The following is a 21,415-nucleotide window of genomic DNA, read 5'->3' as shown; positions in this document are numbered from 1 at the left end:
AGTCCTACCTAATCGATTGTAAAACTGCTAGCATAAATCGAGTAGTTCTTGAAATACCTAAACAAATATTAGAGATTAGTGATCTAGCAAAAAGTTCGACAGGTCGTAAACAAAAATGGGGACAGCAAGCTTGTTATATCCTTACAATACCCAAAAACTTCCATTATCAGAGACGACACTATCGTAAGAATTTGAAACAAACGCCGGCTGGTCTTTTACAAAACTAAGAACAGCAGAAATCAATTCTATAAAATCCCCTAAAATTTCCATCACCAAAAGCGACGCTATCGCATGGATCTAAAACAAATCTCTCTCTATAGAGTGCCAAAACTAATCCCTAAAAAGTCTAAACAAACATCAGAGGTTAGACCTGCTTGCCAAGAGGAGAAACAAGAGCAAGAAGATCATCCACTGGGCTAAACCAGCGATCGTCGTCGCCGAGAATCGAAGACAAATGGGCAGCGATCGATCGTGTAGCGAGGTCCTGGAGAAAAAAAGTAGAGAAACAAGCCTGTTAACAGTCACACGTGTCATCGCGATTCTCAGAAGCCGAGGAGACACTGCGTTTACCTTTCGTTCTGCGGCGTGCCCCTTCCTTCCTCGTTTCCGACGTCGAACGGGGAGAACAGAGCACGGGAGAGCAACCACGAGAGAGTGAAAGAGATGACAGGTGGAACGGACAGGTGCGAGAAAGAGAAGCGAATCACCGGTCCGACGAATTTGGAGGCTGGGCAAACGGCCGGGTATAAAACAGTTGATCGCCGGCGAAGCCAGCATCAGTCACGCTTAACTTCGCTTTCCTGCTCGACACAAGCTGCCAACATGAAGGTAAGCGCCACTTTTTCCCCTCCCCTCTCTCTCTCTTTCTTTCTCTTTCTCTCCCACCCCTTTCTCCCGTTCTCTCTCTCTCTCTCTCTCTCTCTCTTTGATCCGACCTGTCCACCAGTGTTCACCGTTTTTCCTCCTTGCGATTTTTTCCACGACTTTTTCCTCATTTCGCCGACCTGATCAAAACTTCAGCCCTGCTTAATCGTGTTTTGCTGTCTATTTTCTGAGTTCTGGGTAAACAGTGTTTTATCTGAAATGACGTTTTATGCAGTTTGGATCATCGATGTGATTTTAGTTCAATTCGATTCAAGTCAGTGGTTTTCAATTAAAGCTACTTCGATCCTGCATAGATAATGAATTAAGGAGATTTAGCAATGATTACTACTCGGTTGTGTCTGGTTAGTAGACAACGGTTCTCTATGCCAAACAAAAATGTACGTCGGTTGCAAAGAATTGGAACTGCAAGGACATATATTCCTGTCTTAAATAACTTTAATGTTATAAATATGTTATATGCTTACTAAATATTTATACATGTTTTCTGTTATAAATAGCATAATCTAGTTATTAAATTCTTCTAACAGTGTCACGGTTTTGCGTTTCGTTTACTTGGTTCAATCTTATCCAGTTTCACTGATAAACGTAGAACTAAGAATCTTTAGAATAATTGCTATTTGGCTGTGTCTGTTCAGATCTTTTAATGAGCATTGCTCTGATCTAATTCCTTCGAAAGACATGGAATTAAGGAGGTTTGCCTGACGAGATCTAGGAGAACAATATTATAACCATCATTCGCTTTTCATTTTTCTAATTTTATTTGTCTTTTAGTAATAGAGACATTCGTTCATTTCAAGGCATTTGTTTTTCGTTAGTTAGTTTCGTTGAACAACGAATGACGTACATATATTTCTATAATCTTACATTGCAAGTCACGAATATCCTAGACTCGGTTGGGAAAGGGTTAAAAACTATTCATTCAGTATCAGTGAAAACTGAGCCAGACTGTCACGATAGGCGACGAGGGTTAATTTTAAAGTGATCTAGTCCATCCAGAAGCCGTGGAACTGCGGAACTTTATTAATTGCTACTTGTGTTCAACAAAGTTCAGTGAAGCAGTGCGATGCCGAAGACAAATTCCGTATTGCCTGTTAAATTTTCTTAAAAAATTTCACGATACAAGTTTCGGGCTGCAGCCAAAAATCATGTTCGAGCTGTGTTTGCATCTAAATGACGAGTTAACTCGTCTCTCCCGATGAATCGGTTAATTCTAGAGGGCTGCGTCGGGGTACTGCGAATTTTCCGGGGTTGGAAACTGTGGAAAGGTTTCGGCCCGTCGCAACGAGGACGTGTTTCGAATCGAAGCGAGCTTGTTTCCTCGAATTAGACGTAACCGTAGCGTGTTCGAGGGAACAGACTCCGACACGGCGCAGCCCGATCTTCTCTCAGGCCGCGATAACTCGAGTAGTCGCACGCGTTCAAACTTAATGAGCCGCGAAAGACGTTCAGCCTCCTTATGGTTACATCGTTAAATGGTCTCGCGGGGCGTTAATCGCCAACGACGGTCCACGCTGATGCTCGAATTAGAGCGTCACGCGTCTTCTCGCCCCGATGTCGCATTAGATCCACGTTTTTGAGAATTACTGCCTAGGCGGGTCGATCTGATCCAGCGAAAATCATATGGAAAATTTTCTCCATACTATGGGTCGGTCGCTTTTCCTTTCTTTGTACTAGAATTTCCTCACTTGATAATCAAAGGTGCTCATAATTATGGTATTTATTACGAATCAACAATTTTTGTTTCGTGAAATCTGTATCGATGCAGCTTATGCCAAATGTTACTTAAACACAGTGATTATTTCTCAACTTACGTCATTTTATAGTTTATTAGAAACGCTATTTACTGCTTCGCGAATACATATGTACGCATGTTGCATACGTGAGCGCACATATGTAATGTTCACGTTTTCGCAGTTTGATCTCACAGATAATTTATGGCTTACAGTTCGACGTCTTTCACAGCTATTTCGATGATCACTTCCTTGTTGTAAATAAGTTCCTGCACGAGGAAAAGGAATTATATTCATTCTCCCATGTCTGCGCTAATACTAACGATCAGACTACGGATCTTTGTGCAAAATGAAAAGCTTCTGCATCAATGAGGAAGACAGACGAGCCAAGTACAATTTTTCTTCGTTCGTTAATGATGTTTATAAGTTGTGATTAGTGCACCGGCATTCTCAGCTTGTTTCAATCTGCTCACCGTTTTATAGTGCAAGGGATTACATGTAGTCATTCACTGAGGTATTTGCACAGAAGAAAACATGTAGCAATAGGTGCCACAAAGATGACCCTAGAAACTGTTCCAAATTTTGCCTATTTTTCGATCGTACAACCGCAGCGAAAAGTGCACGGTATTCGACGCTACCATAAGCTGCATCAACGTCGCGAAGAACGGAAGAACTCTGCTCCACGAGACGTCCGCGGAAATTTTCCTTGTGCTCGCACGTGTGTTTGCCGTATTTAAATGAAATTAACTTGGAACACTGCGAGAGCCTTTTTCCCCCGCGATAGGTTTCATTTCGGCGAGCGTTCGCGTCACCGATCCCGCCCGCGCTTTCCCGCGGCCGAATTCTGGCCTGCTGTTTACTTTGTTCTTCGTGAAGTTTGCCGAACCGTTGACGCATGAAGGTTTCCATTTCACGGTTCGGATTTGCGCGCCGGAAAAAAAGGATCATGTTGACGTTCGCCGGGATCGGAACGTTCCGAATTTCTGGATCTGTTTTCCATCTATGCGATTTTTCACCGCGGCGACGACGACGTCGGCCGAAGGTTATTAATTATTCAACGGGAGCCGATTTTATCCGGAATGAAAATCAATTTGCCGGGAGAGCCGGCGACGTTTCCGCCGTGAAAAACAGGTCCTCCTGTGTTTCCATTTGTTGAGGGAAAGGTTCCCTACCTATCGCCCGGCCCTCCCATCGCGATAATTTTAATGGACAGTATAACAGTCAGCGCGTTAATGAGGACAGCCTTTAGCTTTCAGTCGTCCGCGATATTTCAGCGAAATCCCGCTCGAATTCGCCGCTTTAAAATGGATTGTAAGGGCTGCGATGAATAATATCCTCAAAGATCTGCTCGCGAAAACAGGTTGTTATCCGGGTATTATATATTTTAATAACTCCTGTGAAACAAAAAGTCTGCAGTTTTTAATACTCGAACCGTCGGCTCGAGTTTCCAAACGTTGGTTTTCAATCTGATTATCTTGGTCGCCTGTGTAACGAGAACCAAATTTTCTTTCTCGTCACTGATTTTCGAGAGGTGTTCTGGAAAATTGCGACGTTATGCTCAATAACGTGAGCTCAAAAGTAGTGAATTCGAGGCGAAATAATTCGTTACGCTATCAAACTCACATTAAAACGATTCATCGATTTTTTTCCATTCTGATTTACGGTTATTGCCGTCTTGATTTTTAAGCGCAATCTGGTCGGTGAATAAATTGTCCTCGTTTGTGAGGCTTCTATTTTCTTTTCTATTTTTCTTATAAGGAATTGTTCTTACATTTTAATTCGCATCCAATATGAGTACATTAATATTAGTATTTCTTTATTTCAATTTGTAACTGTTTAAAGTAATGTGGAGTCTTTTCACTTTTATTTTTCTGTAGTAATGTTTTCAGAGAGAAATGTCCAGTTGATTTGAACCGAATCGAGAAATTTCGTTAAGTTAACAATTGCGCCGCTGTATAAATCCAGGTCGCTTCGATTGCTTTTTTAATTTGTCTTCTCCTTTTAATTACAAGTTTAAAGTCACACCGGGCCCAGATTATTCAGCAACTGCAGCGAAAAAGTATTTACGACCGGGCGAATGATTAAACGAATGATTACGCGGAGTAAAAACGATAAAGGAAACCGCTTCGGCAGTCGAGCGTTCTTGTTTCCAGCGTGCCCGACAGAAAACAGTTAATTGATTCCGAAACTAACGAAAACAATTATCGTATACGAGCCGAACAAAACACCACTCCACGGGACGGAGTATAAAATGTGCGCGCTAAACCGTGGGTATAGTAATAACCGTGATGAAAGAAGCAATGTGACATCCGCAAAATATACCGCAGGTGTTTTATATTCGATTGTAACGTATAAAAATTACAAAATATTACAAAGTGGGCCACTATTTCGAAATCGTTTCCTCTTGCGAAAAAACGAAACCACGGAATGTTCTGTATTTGTTATTCGGCGTTTCAGATGGGATCGCCACCTCCTATGCTGTGTAAAACCGGTTACTGAACATTCGCTGTTCATATTTTACTCTGCGACATTGTTGACTTTGTTCTTCGACCGTAGCAGAAACGTTAAATTTCGGTTTTGGATATTTCCCTCGAACGAGAATTCTACCTCTTTTTCAATTTAGCTGCTTTCGGCTCAATTTCTTATTCACTTTTCATTCGTATGTCTGGAATAGACTGATTATTCAGGCATTTAACACGTTGACACCGGTGTCGATATTCACGATTTTCTCTGTGAGTCGCTGCCTGACATTTACAAAAATTAAATAATTTCTGTCAGCCCCATAAGTATTCGTACCATAATTGCTTATAAGAGAAATTTGTTGAAATCAAGGGACGCATGTAAGATTTTGCAATAAACTTTTTATTATGAATGAAGACATGTATAAAGTTTATTAATACCAAATTATAACAAAATTGATTTTCCTCCTCGTGGTACGTAATAACAGTCCACAACAGCCCTTGATTTCAACAGATTTCTCTTATAAGCAATGAGGGTACGAATACTTATGGGACTGACTGCATGTTAAGTTTATAATATTGAATTTCTATGTTTTTACTATTGAATATCTGTTTATAATGTTCAGATAAAATAACATGAACCTATTTTGTAGCATCTGTTTTCTGAAATGCAAGCAAAATAAACAAATGTACGCCGCTCACGGGTCTGACACGTATGACCCACCGGTGGGTCAAGCCGGCGTCAACGTGTTAAGCTTGCAATTAGTAAGTAGATGAAATACAATAGATTGTGGATATTCATGCAGAAATATCTGGAGAATCTAAAAGTCTAGATATAATAATCAAATGTAAAAGCAACGTTCCAAGTTTTTTATTAAAATCGCCAGTTAACAGTATACAATTTTAATGAACCAGAGTTTATTAGTTAAATTAAAAATCGTCAGTTTCTTTACACTCGTTTGCAACATTTTAATTTCACCAAACCAGCACAAATTAATAACGATGCATACACTATCCGGAAATGTTTCGTTTATTTTCCACATGAAGAATCAAGAAACCATAACAAACGAACGCATTATATAAATGTATACTTTCTCCACTCGTCATTTCCTTTAAAAAGTAGTAAAATTATACCTAAGAATTATGTCTTTGCTACAAAAACTGGGAGAATTATAACCCAGAAAAATCAGTAAAACGTTCATCCAAAGCTTTCACAAATTTTGCCTAAAAATCAAAGTAACATAGTTGATATAATATTCTAGAATCCTCAGAAAAATTTGATTTATTTAAGTAAATGAAAATAAATATTCGCAAAAATTAGCGTCTTCGACATAATATGACCGACGCTGTTAATTCCGCTTAACATCTTAATGGCGCGATCACGCGGTTATAGTGTTCGCACGACAGGTCCTCGGAGAACCAGAAAGGTGGGAAAACCATCGAACACAGGTGAAATTTATTCGCGCGAGTGAAAGGAAGGCGTTAGGAGAGTTTGATTCGCCGATGGGAACGGCGACGATTGCATCACGGGGACATTTCTCGCTTGTGTACGTGCGCCGCATACGGCCGCGTTGACATCGATTCTGTAATTATCGGCGTTACGGTCTTTTAAAGAGTCTCGTGTAATCGGCGAGCATTCGCAATCAACCTTGGGATCATTAGTTCCGCGGGAAATTATCCTCGCGTGGGGCTCGGGCTGGCGCCAAGCCGATCCATCCCGTTTCTTTCGCACGGCTCCGGTCTTTCGGGATCTGTATGATCGATGAGGCTTGGTCTCCGACAAAAAAACAGGAACGATACGTGGATAATATTGCAATCACTTTCTCCTCAGCCGGGGGGGACAAGAATGTGGGGCAATACTCTTCGCGATATTATTGTAACCGGCGCGCTGCGTGCGGACATATCGATTTTCAACAGTTCTCGTTGTTCGAACAGCTGTGAAAAGAGACTTTTGTCTTGTTCTACGAGCGAAAATACTGTGAAAAGAAAGAATATTACCTTTTTTTTTGTAGGTCTCGAGAAGTTCGAGAACTGACCAGTCTGAGCATAAGCTGCTGATTCTACTTACGGTAGATATTGCCTCATGCATGCTCGATCTATTTTTGATCATGATTCTTCTGTAACTGGAATTTCAGATGAAAAAATTGTATTTCGTCCTTTTGGTCTAGGGAACAATCTTTCTTCGATTGTGACATTTATTTGGTAACGCTGTGCATAGTATGTGAGAAAAGTTTGTGAAATTATGGGAAGATGTTTGTCGATTGTACTCATGTAAATTGTTCAAAGTGATAATGTTGATCACATTTTATTTAAAATTGATCTCGTTTCGTTAACTTCTATTCGTATCTGTTTTTGATTGAAAGTTTCACGTAAAATTGAATTTACAGCCGTGTTCCTTAAAATTTCGCTCGCGGAAGAAATATTGTATTATGTTAGCAGACGATTTTAAAAACCATTCCATATAAATAAGTCCGAAGTAACGTGTGCGCAATAATTTCAGGCTATACAGAAACCGTCCCAACTTGATAATATATTTATAAATAATTTTATAAACCGTTTAACGACTCACCCGTCGTCATAGCCATCGGAGCAGCGAATGAAACAAGTCATTACCGTCGTTATACGTAATCTGACTGGATTGAGTACAAACACAAAGCCCGGAGGAAATAATTACGAGCAATGAAAGGTTAAGAAAGTGAATTAAAAATGAAACAACGGGAACGATGGGGAGCGGAAGAGAGGAGCGGTGGTAAAGAACGATGAAAGAAAAAGGTAGAGACATAATCAACGGAAACGGTTGAGCATGGAACGACGTAAAGTAACGTTAAAACAGCTCTGGGAACGGCAACGAAGTAAAGACTTTAACGAAGTTTGATACGGACTTTATTTTCTTCTGCGCCTAGGCGAAATCGTCAATTAAGGTAATAAGTAGTCCGCGGGATGCAAATGCAGAATCTTTATGGACTAATTTGCAGAAAGCTGATGCAAACAAGAATTTGTTTCCTTTAATCGTAGTTATCAAACTTTTAACGAGAGAATTTTTCGACGAGAACGTTCAGAGCGCCCAGAACATTCTCGAACAACGCGTCATTGATGATGTAACTTGTTAGAAGACACCTTAAATCTTCGGTGTCGCAAGGACACCGTGCGTCATCTAATGAGATGGGTCCAGGTGCGAAAGATATCCAGCTTTCCCATCTTGCTCAGCCTTGGGTCACTTAATACTTAAATACCTAACGACTATCATTCAATGGTCTTTTGTTGGGAAATCCTTGGTAATCACCGATTTCGAAATCTTTGAACGGCGACAGCTACTCAATAACAAAACATGTTACTCAAGCAACGGAATCTTATCTTCTCGTCGGCATTGAATCATCATCGAAAGTAAATATTTCATAAATATTAGGTCACATCGTATATAATATCAGATTTCTTACCAGTCGCATATTCAATGTTCAATTCCACGTATAAGAAGCGAAGTAAATTATGTATCAAAGAATTAAATAATGGAGAAATTAAATTCGTTGAAACGCAAACCCTTAAATATCTCGATTTGAAGATAAATGGAGTTAGGCCACTTTCAAAATAAACGGCTCATATTTATTAAAGCCTTTCGCCATTTATATTATATCATATACTTGTGTTATTAAAGTTTGAACATACTTTATGAACAGTCTTTATAATTTCAACAACTGTGAAACAAAATGAAATGGGACATTTTGACCGAATGTTAAACGTTGCGACGTTTCACGTAACTTGACCTAATAATTTTGTCAATAAAATTGCAGTTGGAAGTCTGACAATTTCTCCAGTAAAAATTGATCAATTCCGGTAAATCCGCTGGCCACTAATGGCCACTGGCTACTCTAACCGTGTGAAAACAAGATCGGTAAACGTACTAGAACGTCGATGGAATAGTTCTAACTTCAGTCAACCGTCGTCGTCACGACTCAAAACCGTTCCGCAGCTGAACGATCAAAGCAAAAGTTAGGCGAACCGGGACTGGGTAGCAGCAACATTCGGCTTTAATATCGCGCCATCGACTGCAAATTTTATGCGTGCTGAGCAAGAGCAAGAGCAAGAGCAAGAGAGAGAGAGAGAGAGAGAGAGAGAGAGCGTAGAACTCTGCGGAACAACATAATAAAGTCCGGTAACGTTTTAAGTTCGCTCTTGGTTCGTTAAAGCATTTAGTTAGCGGGGTCGCTTCGCGTCTGTTTGCCCCCCATTTGAGCAAGTTGGCTCACAAAACCGCGAGTTTGCATAAAACGTCCGCGGGTCCGGTTATTACGGAAGCAGTTATGGGTTCTAAACGAGACAGGATTTTCTTGCGTGGGATCGCTACAGCTCGGAATCGTTGGCGTCTAAGCCGGTTGCGAGTAAGGATTAAGTGTGTACGAACAGGATCGGGATATTCGGGTTCAACGACGGTTGTCTCGTAAGTCTCAATTTCAGTCTTAGGTATTCGTTGCGAGAGAGTGAGAGAGGAAGAGGAAGAGAGAGAGAGAGAGAGGGAGAGAGAGAGAGTGGATCAAAAGGGTTCGTTACAGGTCCGCAGCGCCGCGAAGCAAATTTGCATTAGCTCCGGATTAAAGGAGGTCTAAATCTGGATCGAATCCCGGTTAGATCGGTAGAATATTAAATTTCGATATTATCAGCCAGGGAAAAGAGGGGAGACAGGCAGAGGTAGAGCGAGGAGGCAAGAGCCTCTTCGTTGCAGGGCTCTATCAGTCCCGAGAGCCACTTAACTCGGAATCGCGTTACTAATTGCGTCCTATTAACTGTCCACAATCAGATTCACGATCTTCTATTCTGTTACACGCTACTCGACCTTCCCATTTGACTGACCCGACTTATCCCCGATGGGAACACGGTCACTGGATCGATCCGATTCAGCGGAAATTACGCGTGATCGAACCACATCGAATGATCTTAGATCGAGAATTTTCCGTAGCCTATACGAAGCTAACAGTTACTTCGAAATGAACGTGTTTCTAGCTATCAGAGAAAATTGACGGGTTACTTTTCAGCTACTTTGATGCAGACGCAGTCTTTGCCTCGCGCGTGTGACGTTTATGATCTTCCAGTTTAGGCGTCGACAATTGTATATGACTGCAGGCTAAAACGAAAAAAATGTGGCTATTAATTAAAAATCAACTGAATCATTTGGTGACCCGCGGGTTATAGGCTGTCGAAGTCTGTCTTAGTTTATACGTAAAGATTCATTTTTTTCCAAATCGAAACATAATTTAAATTATCTGATATGAAAATCTAGGAACGGAAGCGACTTGCGACGTATAACAAACAAATATTGTGTAGTTCTTCTATGTTATTGGGGATGAAAATATGCTAATGATCAACGGAGCTGTAAGGAAATTATTGAGCACAGGATTGATGGAACAATAATTTAGATTACGAGAACTTAAGAATTACAATATTAATTACACTATTCATACTTTTGTATTATCTTGCATTTCACAGATCGTCAGCTTTGATATACTCAGCCATCAGCGGCATAACATTAACGTAGGCTAGGCCTTTGATTATTCGAGGTTCTGAATAAACGATTAATTATAGATAAATGTAGCTTAGATCTGGCAGTGTGATGCATAATCCGAACACCCGTGTTTAGTTTCAAATTTGACATCTTTCCTTTCGGCGTTAAAAGAATGCCACATTGTCAATATTTTCGCAAAGCAATTTCTCATAGGAAAGTATTGGTCCATTGGAAAAACTGAATTACGATGCGAGCACTAGGGTACCGACGCGTGGGTGTTTTTTTCACCCTTCCGGGGTTGCAAGGACCGGATTGAACCGTTGGAGGACGCGTGATGCCGGTGTCGCCGATATATTACCCGCCAAATTAATATTGGGTAACGGATTCGAATGGTAGAGCAGCGGTTGCGCGTACGATGTTGTTTGCTAACGATTCAGCTTGACGTTGGAGACTGAATGACTCAACTTGTGATGTCTCGACTGGGAGACTATCTGACGTTGGATGTTTCCTCGACTGTTGGAGGTGGAAACTGTATCTCGACTGCTTGTGATTGTGTGATGTCGACTGGTTGGTCGACTGTATGACGAGTCCCTTGATGTGGACTGTTCGACGAATGTTCGCAGACTGAAGTGAAGACGAATCGTTCGACTCGATCGTCGTTAAACTAGAATTCGTCTGGAGGTGTGAGCGTTTCTGCCTTTTTGGGGGTTTCCGCGAGAACTTGCATTTCGGTATGTAAGAAGGGCACTGATTGGGTTTTGCCTACTGCTGCATAGTACCAATCAGTGTCTTCGTTGACTTGGCGACACCCTCTTGTCGCGGGTGAGGATGTTTTGTATGTATAGAATTGATGGCGTTAAAAAGTGCTACGGGAAATCGTCCAGGTCATCATCCTTCGACCTTAGTGTGACTAATTAATGATTACCCGTTTTACGGCACGTCCCAGCTGTGGGCTTCGAAAATGCTATTAGGCAGTTCTCCTAAAAATCTTAACTTTGGTGGAATGTAATGGTTATTGAGGAAGACGGTAAAGATAGTAGCATGCTATCTGTTCGCCAGATGTAAAAAGGGTCTTCTTCTTAAAAATAACCTTCCTCGCGTCCGTGTCATGAACCCCATCGGCAGAAACTCCAGGTGATTGTTCCTTCGGGACGGAACAAAAACTCTTGATCAATTTCAGTAGATATCCATGAACCATGTTATTTATGAGAGAATCATTAGTTTGCTTGGACAAACTTCAGAGCGGATACAAACTGTGACGTTCGGTTGTTATTTCCACTGCATATATTTTGCGTTTTGGCAGTTTCCATGTTGTGAAACAATTCGGTGACTAAAACAGTAACTAAAATAAAAGATAGGCGAATCCGCAACATCGGGCTAGGGTCGAAAACTAACCAGTTAAGGGTCAACATGGACCCATCCGTCGGTGACAGCACGCTATACACCCCACCTGGTCAAGTCGGCGAACAAAGGGGTGGATTTGCAGCGAACAGCTCCGCGATATCGGTGCCCGGGGCTACGTAAGAACCAGGGCCAGCTGGAAAGAATAATTTAGCGGCAGCAAGGTTGTCGGTTGCAGCAGAAACGTCCTTTATTCGGTCGAAAAATTATTCGCGCCGGGAAAATCGAGAAGAAAGACACGCTCGATGGATTCCTGTGTATTGAAACAGGGTCGGCGGGCCGGCTTGGAACCGGTTCTCGGGCTTTCGAAAAATATGCTGCACGGGCGAGAGAATGAAAGCGGTTTCGGGCCGACGAGGGTGTGAGGAGGGAGAGAGAGAGAGAGATAAAGAGAAAGAGAGAGAGAGAGAGAGAGAGGAAACGAGCGTCAGGTTTGTCTGGTGGGAAATTCACCGCGTTGTTTCTGGCCCCCTCTCTCACCGAACTCACCGAGCTCGTACACGCGTTCCACGGTTGTTATCGATAGCGCATTTTGTAAACTGGTTGTGTTAATAACATTTATAGTTCCGCCGGCGCTTGATCTATCGGATAGTCGCCGGGCCGACGTGTTGTTCGAACGGTTTCAAATCGCGTATATCCGACCAGAAGTGAACGTGAATGTGTTACCAGAGCTAATTCTATCCGGGCCGCAATGTTCTGTTTGGATTATCAAATGGTACTCTCTCCCCGAAAAAAACTTGATCCGTAAAACGATAGTTTAACCATCCGAAGGATCGCTTTTCATGTTTTATTTTCATTCTTTTCGTTATGAAATATTTAAACACGACCGACGCTCGTGGAACATTGTTCTGTTTTTAAAAATGAAATAAATCGATTTCTCGGCATTTGATCGTGTTACCAATTTGTACTGACAATTTTCCTTTTAAATTTCATACGTTTTTTGCTTTGCAACACAATCAATAATCGTAGAATTGAATAATCTTCATGGGACGGCCGTCGATTAAGAATTAGAAATGGAGAACTATACATACTGAAGTAACTAACATTCCAAATATAGTAAATTCTCTCACATTTTTTCTGAGCTTGTCGATAAAAATGGACAATTTTGACGATACATGAAACCATATAAACTAACACTAACAACTATAAAAAACAGCCACGAGGCTCTATAACCGTACCTCCTCTTCCTAAATTGTTCATTTTTATCTACAAGCTTAGTGACAATTTAAGAGAATTTACTATGTTTGGAATGCATCAAATTTAAGTCGTGTCAATGTATTATTTGCAATCTACTAAATTTGTAAAGAAAGAAATCACTTCGTATGTGATGTCTATTAGGAATAATTGAAACATTGAATACAACAGGTGAATCTTAGTTATTACTCAGATCGACGGTCGATGAATTTGTGGCACATGAAAGTGTCCGAAATTCAGGAGCCTGGGGAACACCGTTTGATTTTATGTATTTGCGGTTGACAAAAAGAACGGGTCTTCTCACTAGTTTTCTTGCGGAAGTGAAACGATACGGGTCACTCGTAAGCACACAACGAGGGAATATCGTTGTTCCCATCGGCTCAAGGAATGGCTCGTAGAATATTCAGACTGAGATCGTGAAATCGCGGCGAACACTTTCGGCTCTCGAAATTTCGCGAAGTAAAGGGAATTACCTCCCATGCGGCCATGAGAAGAGCTTCGAGCTCCATTATGCAGGAGCCGTTTGATCTCCAGGGCGAAGATATCGCAGTGGCTCTTGGGTCGCGTGACTTTTCGTATATCCTGTTGCACGCAGAAGCAACAGTCACGCGACCAGTCGTGTAAAAGCGTGGCTTTCCGTGCCCAAACATCCTCGACCATCTCTGCGGACCTCAGAAATGAAACGGGGAGCCTGGCCCCAGCCAGGTTGCATATGAAAGTAATAATTAATTAACTCCGTTTGATCCTGACAATTTAATTTTGAAGGCGAAGTCAAAGTTTCAGCTTCGCGCTGGCTTCGGCTTTTGTAACGTTACCGGAGGAAAACGGCTCGCCGTATAGCGTGGTGTAGTTCGATTTTACCTCAGACCCTTATTTTTCAAAATAAATTGAAAAATATCTCCTGGCGCGATAACCTGTAAAGTGGCCTGCTCGCTCCAAACACGTCGAAATACTTACGTTATTACTACTACACATTAATCCCATGCACGAAAATATAATTTAGCTTCTGCTGTTGGAGCCCGGAAAATTCCGAAAGTTGAAAGTATGGCAGTTTCTAGGACATAGAGTTTCTCAGAATTCGTCAGAAGTGGCAAAAAATCCTGTACTTCCCTCCTCAACCTTGATTCTTCCAAAATTTCTTGTTTCTTCTTGGCAAATTTTGACCGTTACATTTTTCATGTTTCTCAACAAATATTTCCGATTTGTCTTGTACACAGGTCGTGATTGTTTTGCTCGCCGTAGCTGTCTGCGTCTTGGCTGAAGAAAAATATACTACCAAGTACGACAACATCGATCTGGATCAGATCCTCAGGAGCGAACGTCTTCTGAACAACTATGTAAACTGTCTGCTGGAAAAGGGAAGCTGCACTCCCGACGGCAAGGAGCTTAAAAGTGAGTCGACGTTCGAGTATCAGTTAAAACGGACACGTTACGGTTGCATCCTGTTCTCTTTTTTGTCAATTACTGCCTTGGTGCACTGGCAAACATTTGAGAAACGTTCCTCTCGTTCACTTTTTTGCCTTCCTTACATCTTTTCTGTCCTTCTGATTCTATTTTAATGTGTTCTAATCCTCTTCCGAAAGGGCGTAGCGAATTAACGTCATTATGTTCATTAAAACGGCAAAGTGACGTTCCTAAGTAGATTACGAATTTATTTACCTTTGATAAAAATGAATACATGACATTTAACGATTAAAAGAATTTAAGTATATTGATGTTAACATTTTCATCCTAAAGATGAAAGGAATGTTCGAATTTGTAATCTACTTATAAGCATAAAGAATGGACATTTCTCCATCTTTATTGAAATAGCCAAGGAACATTCTTAAGTAGGCCGCAGATTTGATACACTTATAATTAAAATAAATGAGTCATGTTTATAACAGTAAAAGGATTACAGAAATTTAAGTAAATCGGTGTTTATCTTATTAAAATTGCCGTAGTAAGAATGAGATTTCTAGCCGAGTAATCCCATCATGTTTCCGTGAAGAATTGCTTTTAATATAGTCTAATAGCATAAGTAAATTTTACAAAATTGCAATCTAGCATTGAATTCAAATTGTTTGACGTAATAGTAGCATTCCGCAAGATCTTGTTATAGAAATTGAAATAATAGATACTTGTTAGGAATTTAATTCCAGTCATCTAAAGATAAATTTGATATCGACGATTCAGTGATCTATTTAAATCTCATTCTATGCAAGTTAAAACGAACTAACGATTAATTAATTTCCATACATAGGTTCAGAGATCTGCCTAAACCCATTTTATATAAGCTGAGACCATTTTGGTATTAGTAACAATTTTTGAACAGAAAGTTTTTACCATTTTCCCACGATCGGACGTATCCGTTTACCTCGTAACTTAAAAATACGGTGACTTTTCAGTCGACTCTATTGTCGCTCCCATCTATCGCTTCCCGCGCTTTTCTGTATTCTTAAGCACAATTTAAGACGTACGTTTATTGCACGGACAAGTCGCCGGATTTATGCCAGTAATTTTTCTTCTGTCCCGATTGAATCGGCGAGCACATTCGACTGCTGCATTTTTTCGGGGCTCGTGATCAGTGATTGGCTGCAGCGCTGCACCGAGTCGTCCGAGAAAACATATCACGCGACCTGACGCTGTTAACACATCCATCTTCTTTTTATCATCGTTATCGGGTCCGAAAGAACGCGGACCCGCGGCTGTATGCATAACCATCGATACGTGCACGCGGCTCCCGCATAAAAACGTCGGAATGCTAACGTACAAAGTATGGGTAACTGCGAGAAAGAACTGCCGCCGGCAATTAAAACATACTGGAACACGCGATAACGTTTGTGGAAAATCGATCAGCGAAGGGGAGGGTAGTTTTTAGCGTTCGAATAGATCTGTTTCTATATCTACATATAGAAATTCCAGAACGGAAACAGACTTTCCGAGAGACAAATTCGATCACCTGTGCGCCGAATATATTAAGGTAGTTGTAGATTTCGTTAGTACTTCTAATTAAATTGCTTCTTTGCTGTAGAGTTTGGTTCGATCGTATCAAAGTGACAAATTTGATTTAGCTCTGATTATATCAGTTTTAATTTGTAGTATTACCTTTAACGTTAAAATGAGGAGATCCAATCTCGTTAAATTTAGTGCAGTTCTTATTACAGTAATTGCCCTAATAATGTACTTTATTCGATCATTTCCCATGGAAACATCTTTATAACTTTTATAATTTTACAATTAGGAACCGGTCATTTGATCGCGGTAGGTTTAGTGCTAATATAATGATAAATTTATTAATTTTGTTAGATTATATACATTTATAGCGGTACTAAATTTTTATATATTAAAAGCGTTTCGGTTCGCAGCAGTGCTTCCATGAAAATGGCACTTTAAATGTGCCTTCAGGCCAGAAAGGATTAAAACTTCGAAACTGTTGAATTCGACGAACCTCTCACCAAGAGTTCCAGGGTCAATCTTGCTTAATTTCCCCTCGATCTTTGCCTGTAAATAATTAAACCCATTTAAATACTTAAGCAGTTCGAATGAATATTTCCGTCTCGTTCTTATTCACCTTTCCTGCGGCAACTGGAACGTATTAGAAATTTTAAACATTTACTATTCGCAACTCTACGTATCGATAACCCTATATGTCGAAAATATAGATTTCGAGACTACGGTAACAAAAATCTGCAAACAAAATATTCTCATCTTTCTAAAGTTGCGAATCGCTAACAATGTAATTACGTCTCCATTTTGTTTCTTACTTGGTCTTTTAGACAATGAAAATGGCCATGTGCATGTAGGTTTGCAGTCTACAGTTTAAATTAGAGTGTCCTCTTTGTTATACATTTTGGATAAATACTGGATTATTTATTCCCTGCATTCTTGGTCTGTTGGGAAATGTGTCACGTAGGGTATCAAGATATTGATAATATTAGTTAATGCCGACAGATGCCGATATTTTTATCCTTAATTTTACCACAAGGAATATCTGGATCAATAAAGGAAAACTTTTCCTTCTTACAGTTCTCACAAAACTATTGTAGCTTTAAGGATAGTTATTTGCACAAAGATTCATAGCTTTCTCATTCTCTTTGTAGGCCCCTATACTTTTCGAAAACTCAAAGAGCTCGGCACACCTGGAAACTAAATAAGAATTCTAAAAAAATTCAAGAAGAGAATGCAATAAAACAGCTCACCCCTATCGTCGCACGGGGGTAGAAGCTCGTCGCCTGAATCTCGGTGCTGGAACCAGCAGGCAAATTTCCCGCAGTATTTTTCTATTCCACGGATCTCGGCTTTAATCTAGCCCCCTCTCCCGGGGGCGCAGCTTGTTTTATTGTACAGACTCCTAACGTACCCCCGGCCTTGAGGGACCTCTAGCCTCGAGATCCAATAAGCAATGCTCTCTTCTTTCCTATTTCCCTTCTCGCCGTTTTGCTGCCCCCCTCCGTTCTTGCGCAACTACCCCCTTCTCTCTTTCTCGCACCAAAACGATTCGTTTTCCTCTGTTCCGTTACACGTTCTGTACCATGAACGAATCTACATTCTGCGACAAAAAGATCGCACACTTTAAAATCAAGTGATCTGTATTTATTTGACATGACAACCAAGGGTATAGTTTTATAGAAAGTTTCGAAACACGGCTACAAACATTCGCAAATGAAGTAGAATTGAATTCCACCAGTCTAACGAATTTCATTTGAGAAAAAGAATTTTCGTGGAAATATAATGCGACGAAATGATAGCGCATTTAACTGAAAATTATATATAGCGATAAATGAACGAATGGTATTTAATGCTTGATATTTTGTGGCTCCTCTTTTATATTTAACGGTAGTCGTTATTAAAGTTATTATCATTATTATTATTTTCTTTGGCGATTATTTATATAGTTTTTGAGTTGTTGTATGCTCTAATTATTTCTGTGGCTGTATAAAAACAAATGTTTTTGTCGCATAGTGTAGTATCTCTGTGAATTCCTTCCCTTTGGCGGAGGTCCCTTTTGAAATAGTGCTGGCCGATTTAAGCTCCAGTGCTTTAGGATACGTGGGACCCCACACCCTTTTCACCTCCTACCGCTAGTGGAGATGATACGGTTCTACCTGTATTAGCAATCTACTCTATATACTCGCCGGATATCGAATTAGGGGCACCCGGATCATGCGAGCGCGTAGAACGGATTGTCACGCAACTGTATACTCTATAGAATTCCGGGATCAGCGTTACAAAGCGTGGTAAGCCGATGCGTACCATCTGTTTCATCTTGTCGAAATTCTGGACTTAGTTCACGTAATTCATATGCATTCGTAGTCGAAGAAAGTCGAACAACAATTGCTTCACTCTTCTAATGGCAAATGGGTAATCACGTGTCAGTTTGTTATAATTCCTTTGACAATATTTTGTGCTTCTAAGATATAAAAGCGCTCTGAACGTCCATTTCTTGGATATCATTAGCTACACCAATTTATAAATTAGAAGGCAAGATTTAGACCAGAGAATTAAGATTTTAAAATTACTTACTTAGCTAGTCAATGCAAGGGTTAATGAGAGAGAAATTAGGAATGATATTTGAAGCTAATAAGATACCAGTAACAATCTCGTTTCAGTCTCGTAGAATAATTTACGGCGATAGTTCCTTGATTTCATCGAGAGAAAGCTTCCGTTGCATCGTGTACGCTGTACATATAAAAAGTTCAATAAATACAGTTAATTACTGCAGGTGTTTGTTCCTTCGGGATGGATCATACATAAGTAAATAAAATAATTTATGACGAATAATGAATAATCGTTATTCGAATAAAAGATTCCAGTAAAAAGAATTCATTTGGATAATTATCTGATGAAATTATTATTTAAATATTTATTTAAAACAATTGTGATAATGTTCAACTCTGTCGTAACTTAATACCGCATCGGAAAATATTTCCTGCTCATGGTTCACGTTCCCCGTAAAAGGATCGCAAATTTTTCGTTCTTAATTTTCGTCAGTACACCTCCCTAAACAATGCACCTAATCTCGTATAAAGGGAGGCCGTGGTTCCATTTTCTGATCCCGAAACCGTTCGTGAACGGTCAGTGGAAACCAGGGAGTGGTTAAGGGCGGAGGGTAGCGTTGTCGATGGAAAGTTTGCGGGCAGCCACGCTGTCAAACATTGGACGAGGGTCAAAGTCGACCTAGGCAGCCGAAAAAGAAGCCGGATCGCGAAACCGCAGCTTCCCGGACTGGTTCTTCGACATCCGAACACCGAAGCACAAACCCCTGCGACCTCGTTCGACCTCCATCCCCTGGGAATCGACTGGTGTTTCGTAGGAACGCACGATCGAAGGACAAACGCTTTCTTCTTTCTCCTCTGGTTTCCCGAATCAAGAACGTTTACACGCACGGCTCTCTTGATAAACGAGCCATCGCCGCGAGAGGAATCGTGCGATCCCGATTGATTCACTGTTCGGGAAATTGGATAGTCTAGAAAGCCACTGGATCTTTCACACGAGACACGAGAAGGGAAAAGATTTTCGGGATGGTTCAAGTAGATGCGACACTCTTTGACACTTTCACTGCCGCGGCATTTTTAAAAGAATTTGAGCCGTTTATTTTGAAAGTGGCCTAACTTCATTTGTCAATTTTTTCCAGTTGCCATGGTTACATGTACAACTTCATGTTATTTATCTTCATGTTATTTATTTATATAATATTTATATATTATAATTCTTCACACATAAGTTTTCAGAGTCAGTTCAATAATTGAATCGTCTTGTTTAAAAGTGGCCTAACTCTATTTATACTTAAGTCAAGATAATATATTTACTATTGATAATGTCTGAAGGCAGTGATAAAGGCAATTTTAATTAATTAGTATTTAACAAGTTAACCTCAGTTTTTAGGCAATTGCGATAGTTGAATAACCAGTACGTTTCATTAATATAAAACTTAAAATTTAATATTAAATTTTAGAAATTATTTCACCCATGGGGAAGAACAGAACAACTGCCACAAAGTTGCATTTAATGAGTTCTCTTTTAATTACGATTAACATTATATCATACGTTGAACATTAAGCTAACGATTTTGAAGAATATTTGTAGGATAATGAAATTGTACTCGTTTCAAAGCTTGTAGTCTCTACCATCCAATGATAGGTGGAAAATTGAAGGCACAATTTTTTCGAAAATGATGCGAATTGAAACATGTCTAGAAACTTTGAAATATTTTCTTTTATGATTTTGCAATAGATGTGAAGAATGAAGATTAAAACGACACGTAAACGCTTGATTTTCGATGTTTTAAAGTCATTTTAGCGAACAAAATGTAGAAGAAATTCCACATTACTTGTATACACATATTTCATTCCATATACCAGGGCTCGGAATTAACCATTCGTGCCGAAAGAGGAAACGTAGCCTTTGATATTCTCATGTTGCGCGCTGTCATATATCGAAAAGTCGTGGGCTAAGGGCAAAGTTATTAGCGGAGGGAGAAAAGAAAAAGCAAATTGTTCTCGTTTTCGTGTCATTCTTCTTTTCTCGGTCGCATGCATTGCCGTCGTATGAAGGTCGTTCGATATTTATTCCATTTTATTAAGATCTCGACATAACCACAGTTGATCTTTGTCACTGTTTTCAACGAATGATATGCACTAAACTGGTGGGGAGTTCCACGAAGAGCTAATGAAGGCACCCGGTGCCCTCGGAACGAGAGGCCGCCGATCGGTGTTTGCCGTGAATTGAAAGTCGCTGCCCTCACTTGTGGATTGAATATTAATTACGACTAGACTGCGGTTTGTACGCATTTACAACGACTGCGAGTATGTCGAATACAGAACGACAAAAACATTTAAACAATTTAAAAATATTATCGAATCACTGTCAACTCAGGTAACTTATTAAAAAAGGAAATAAATGTAAGTAATTCGCGCATCTTGTAACGAATGAAAACAATTTTTAATTATGATTCAACCTAATTTTTTCAAATATTAACGTCCAAATTTTGTGTAAAATAAAACTACTCTCAGCTTGAAATACGCAAGAAAATTAAGTTGACTATCTGCCGGACGTGATTCACCGAGGAACTAGTCAACACTAGAGGCAAAAACGTGACGGTGAGAAAGATGGCCACCGTTCCGTCTTGTTCCGAGCGAACATCGCGGCGTGGTTATCGCGAGCGCTCGTCCGCGGGATATCTTAATTGAATCGAAAATTATTTCCCGGCTCGAGCGACGGCTAACGAATCGCCGCGGGACACGAGACCGTCGATATAGAATATTTATCGC

At 40.2% G+C, this 21,415-nt stretch overlaps 1 protein-coding gene across 1 annotated transcript in view; it reads left to right on the top strand.

The window, feature by feature from the left end:
- The first annotated feature begins 648 nt into the window (after positions 1 to 648).
- The window catches only part of LOC144473311 (ejaculatory bulb-specific protein 3-like), a 29,365-nt gene continuing 8,598 nt past the window's right edge, over positions 649 to 21,415 (top strand). The window contains exons 1-2 of the mRNA XM_078187082.1: positions 649 to 828; positions 14,381 to 14,555. Of these exons, the coding sequence (XP_078043208.1) occupies positions 664 to 828; positions 14,381 to 14,555 (340 nt within the window). The 5' untranslated portion in view covers positions 649 to 663. The remainder of the gene's footprint in view (positions 829 to 14,380; positions 14,556 to 21,415) is intronic.

This window comes from Augochlora pura, chromosome 7 (genome assembly GCF_028453695.1).
Source record: "Augochlora pura isolate Apur16 chromosome 7, APUR_v2.2.1, whole genome shotgun sequence".
Taxonomy (NCBI): Eukaryota; Metazoa; Arthropoda; class Insecta; order Hymenoptera; family Halictidae; genus Augochlora; species Augochlora pura.
This window is presented reverse-complemented; position numbering and strand designations above follow the sequence as displayed.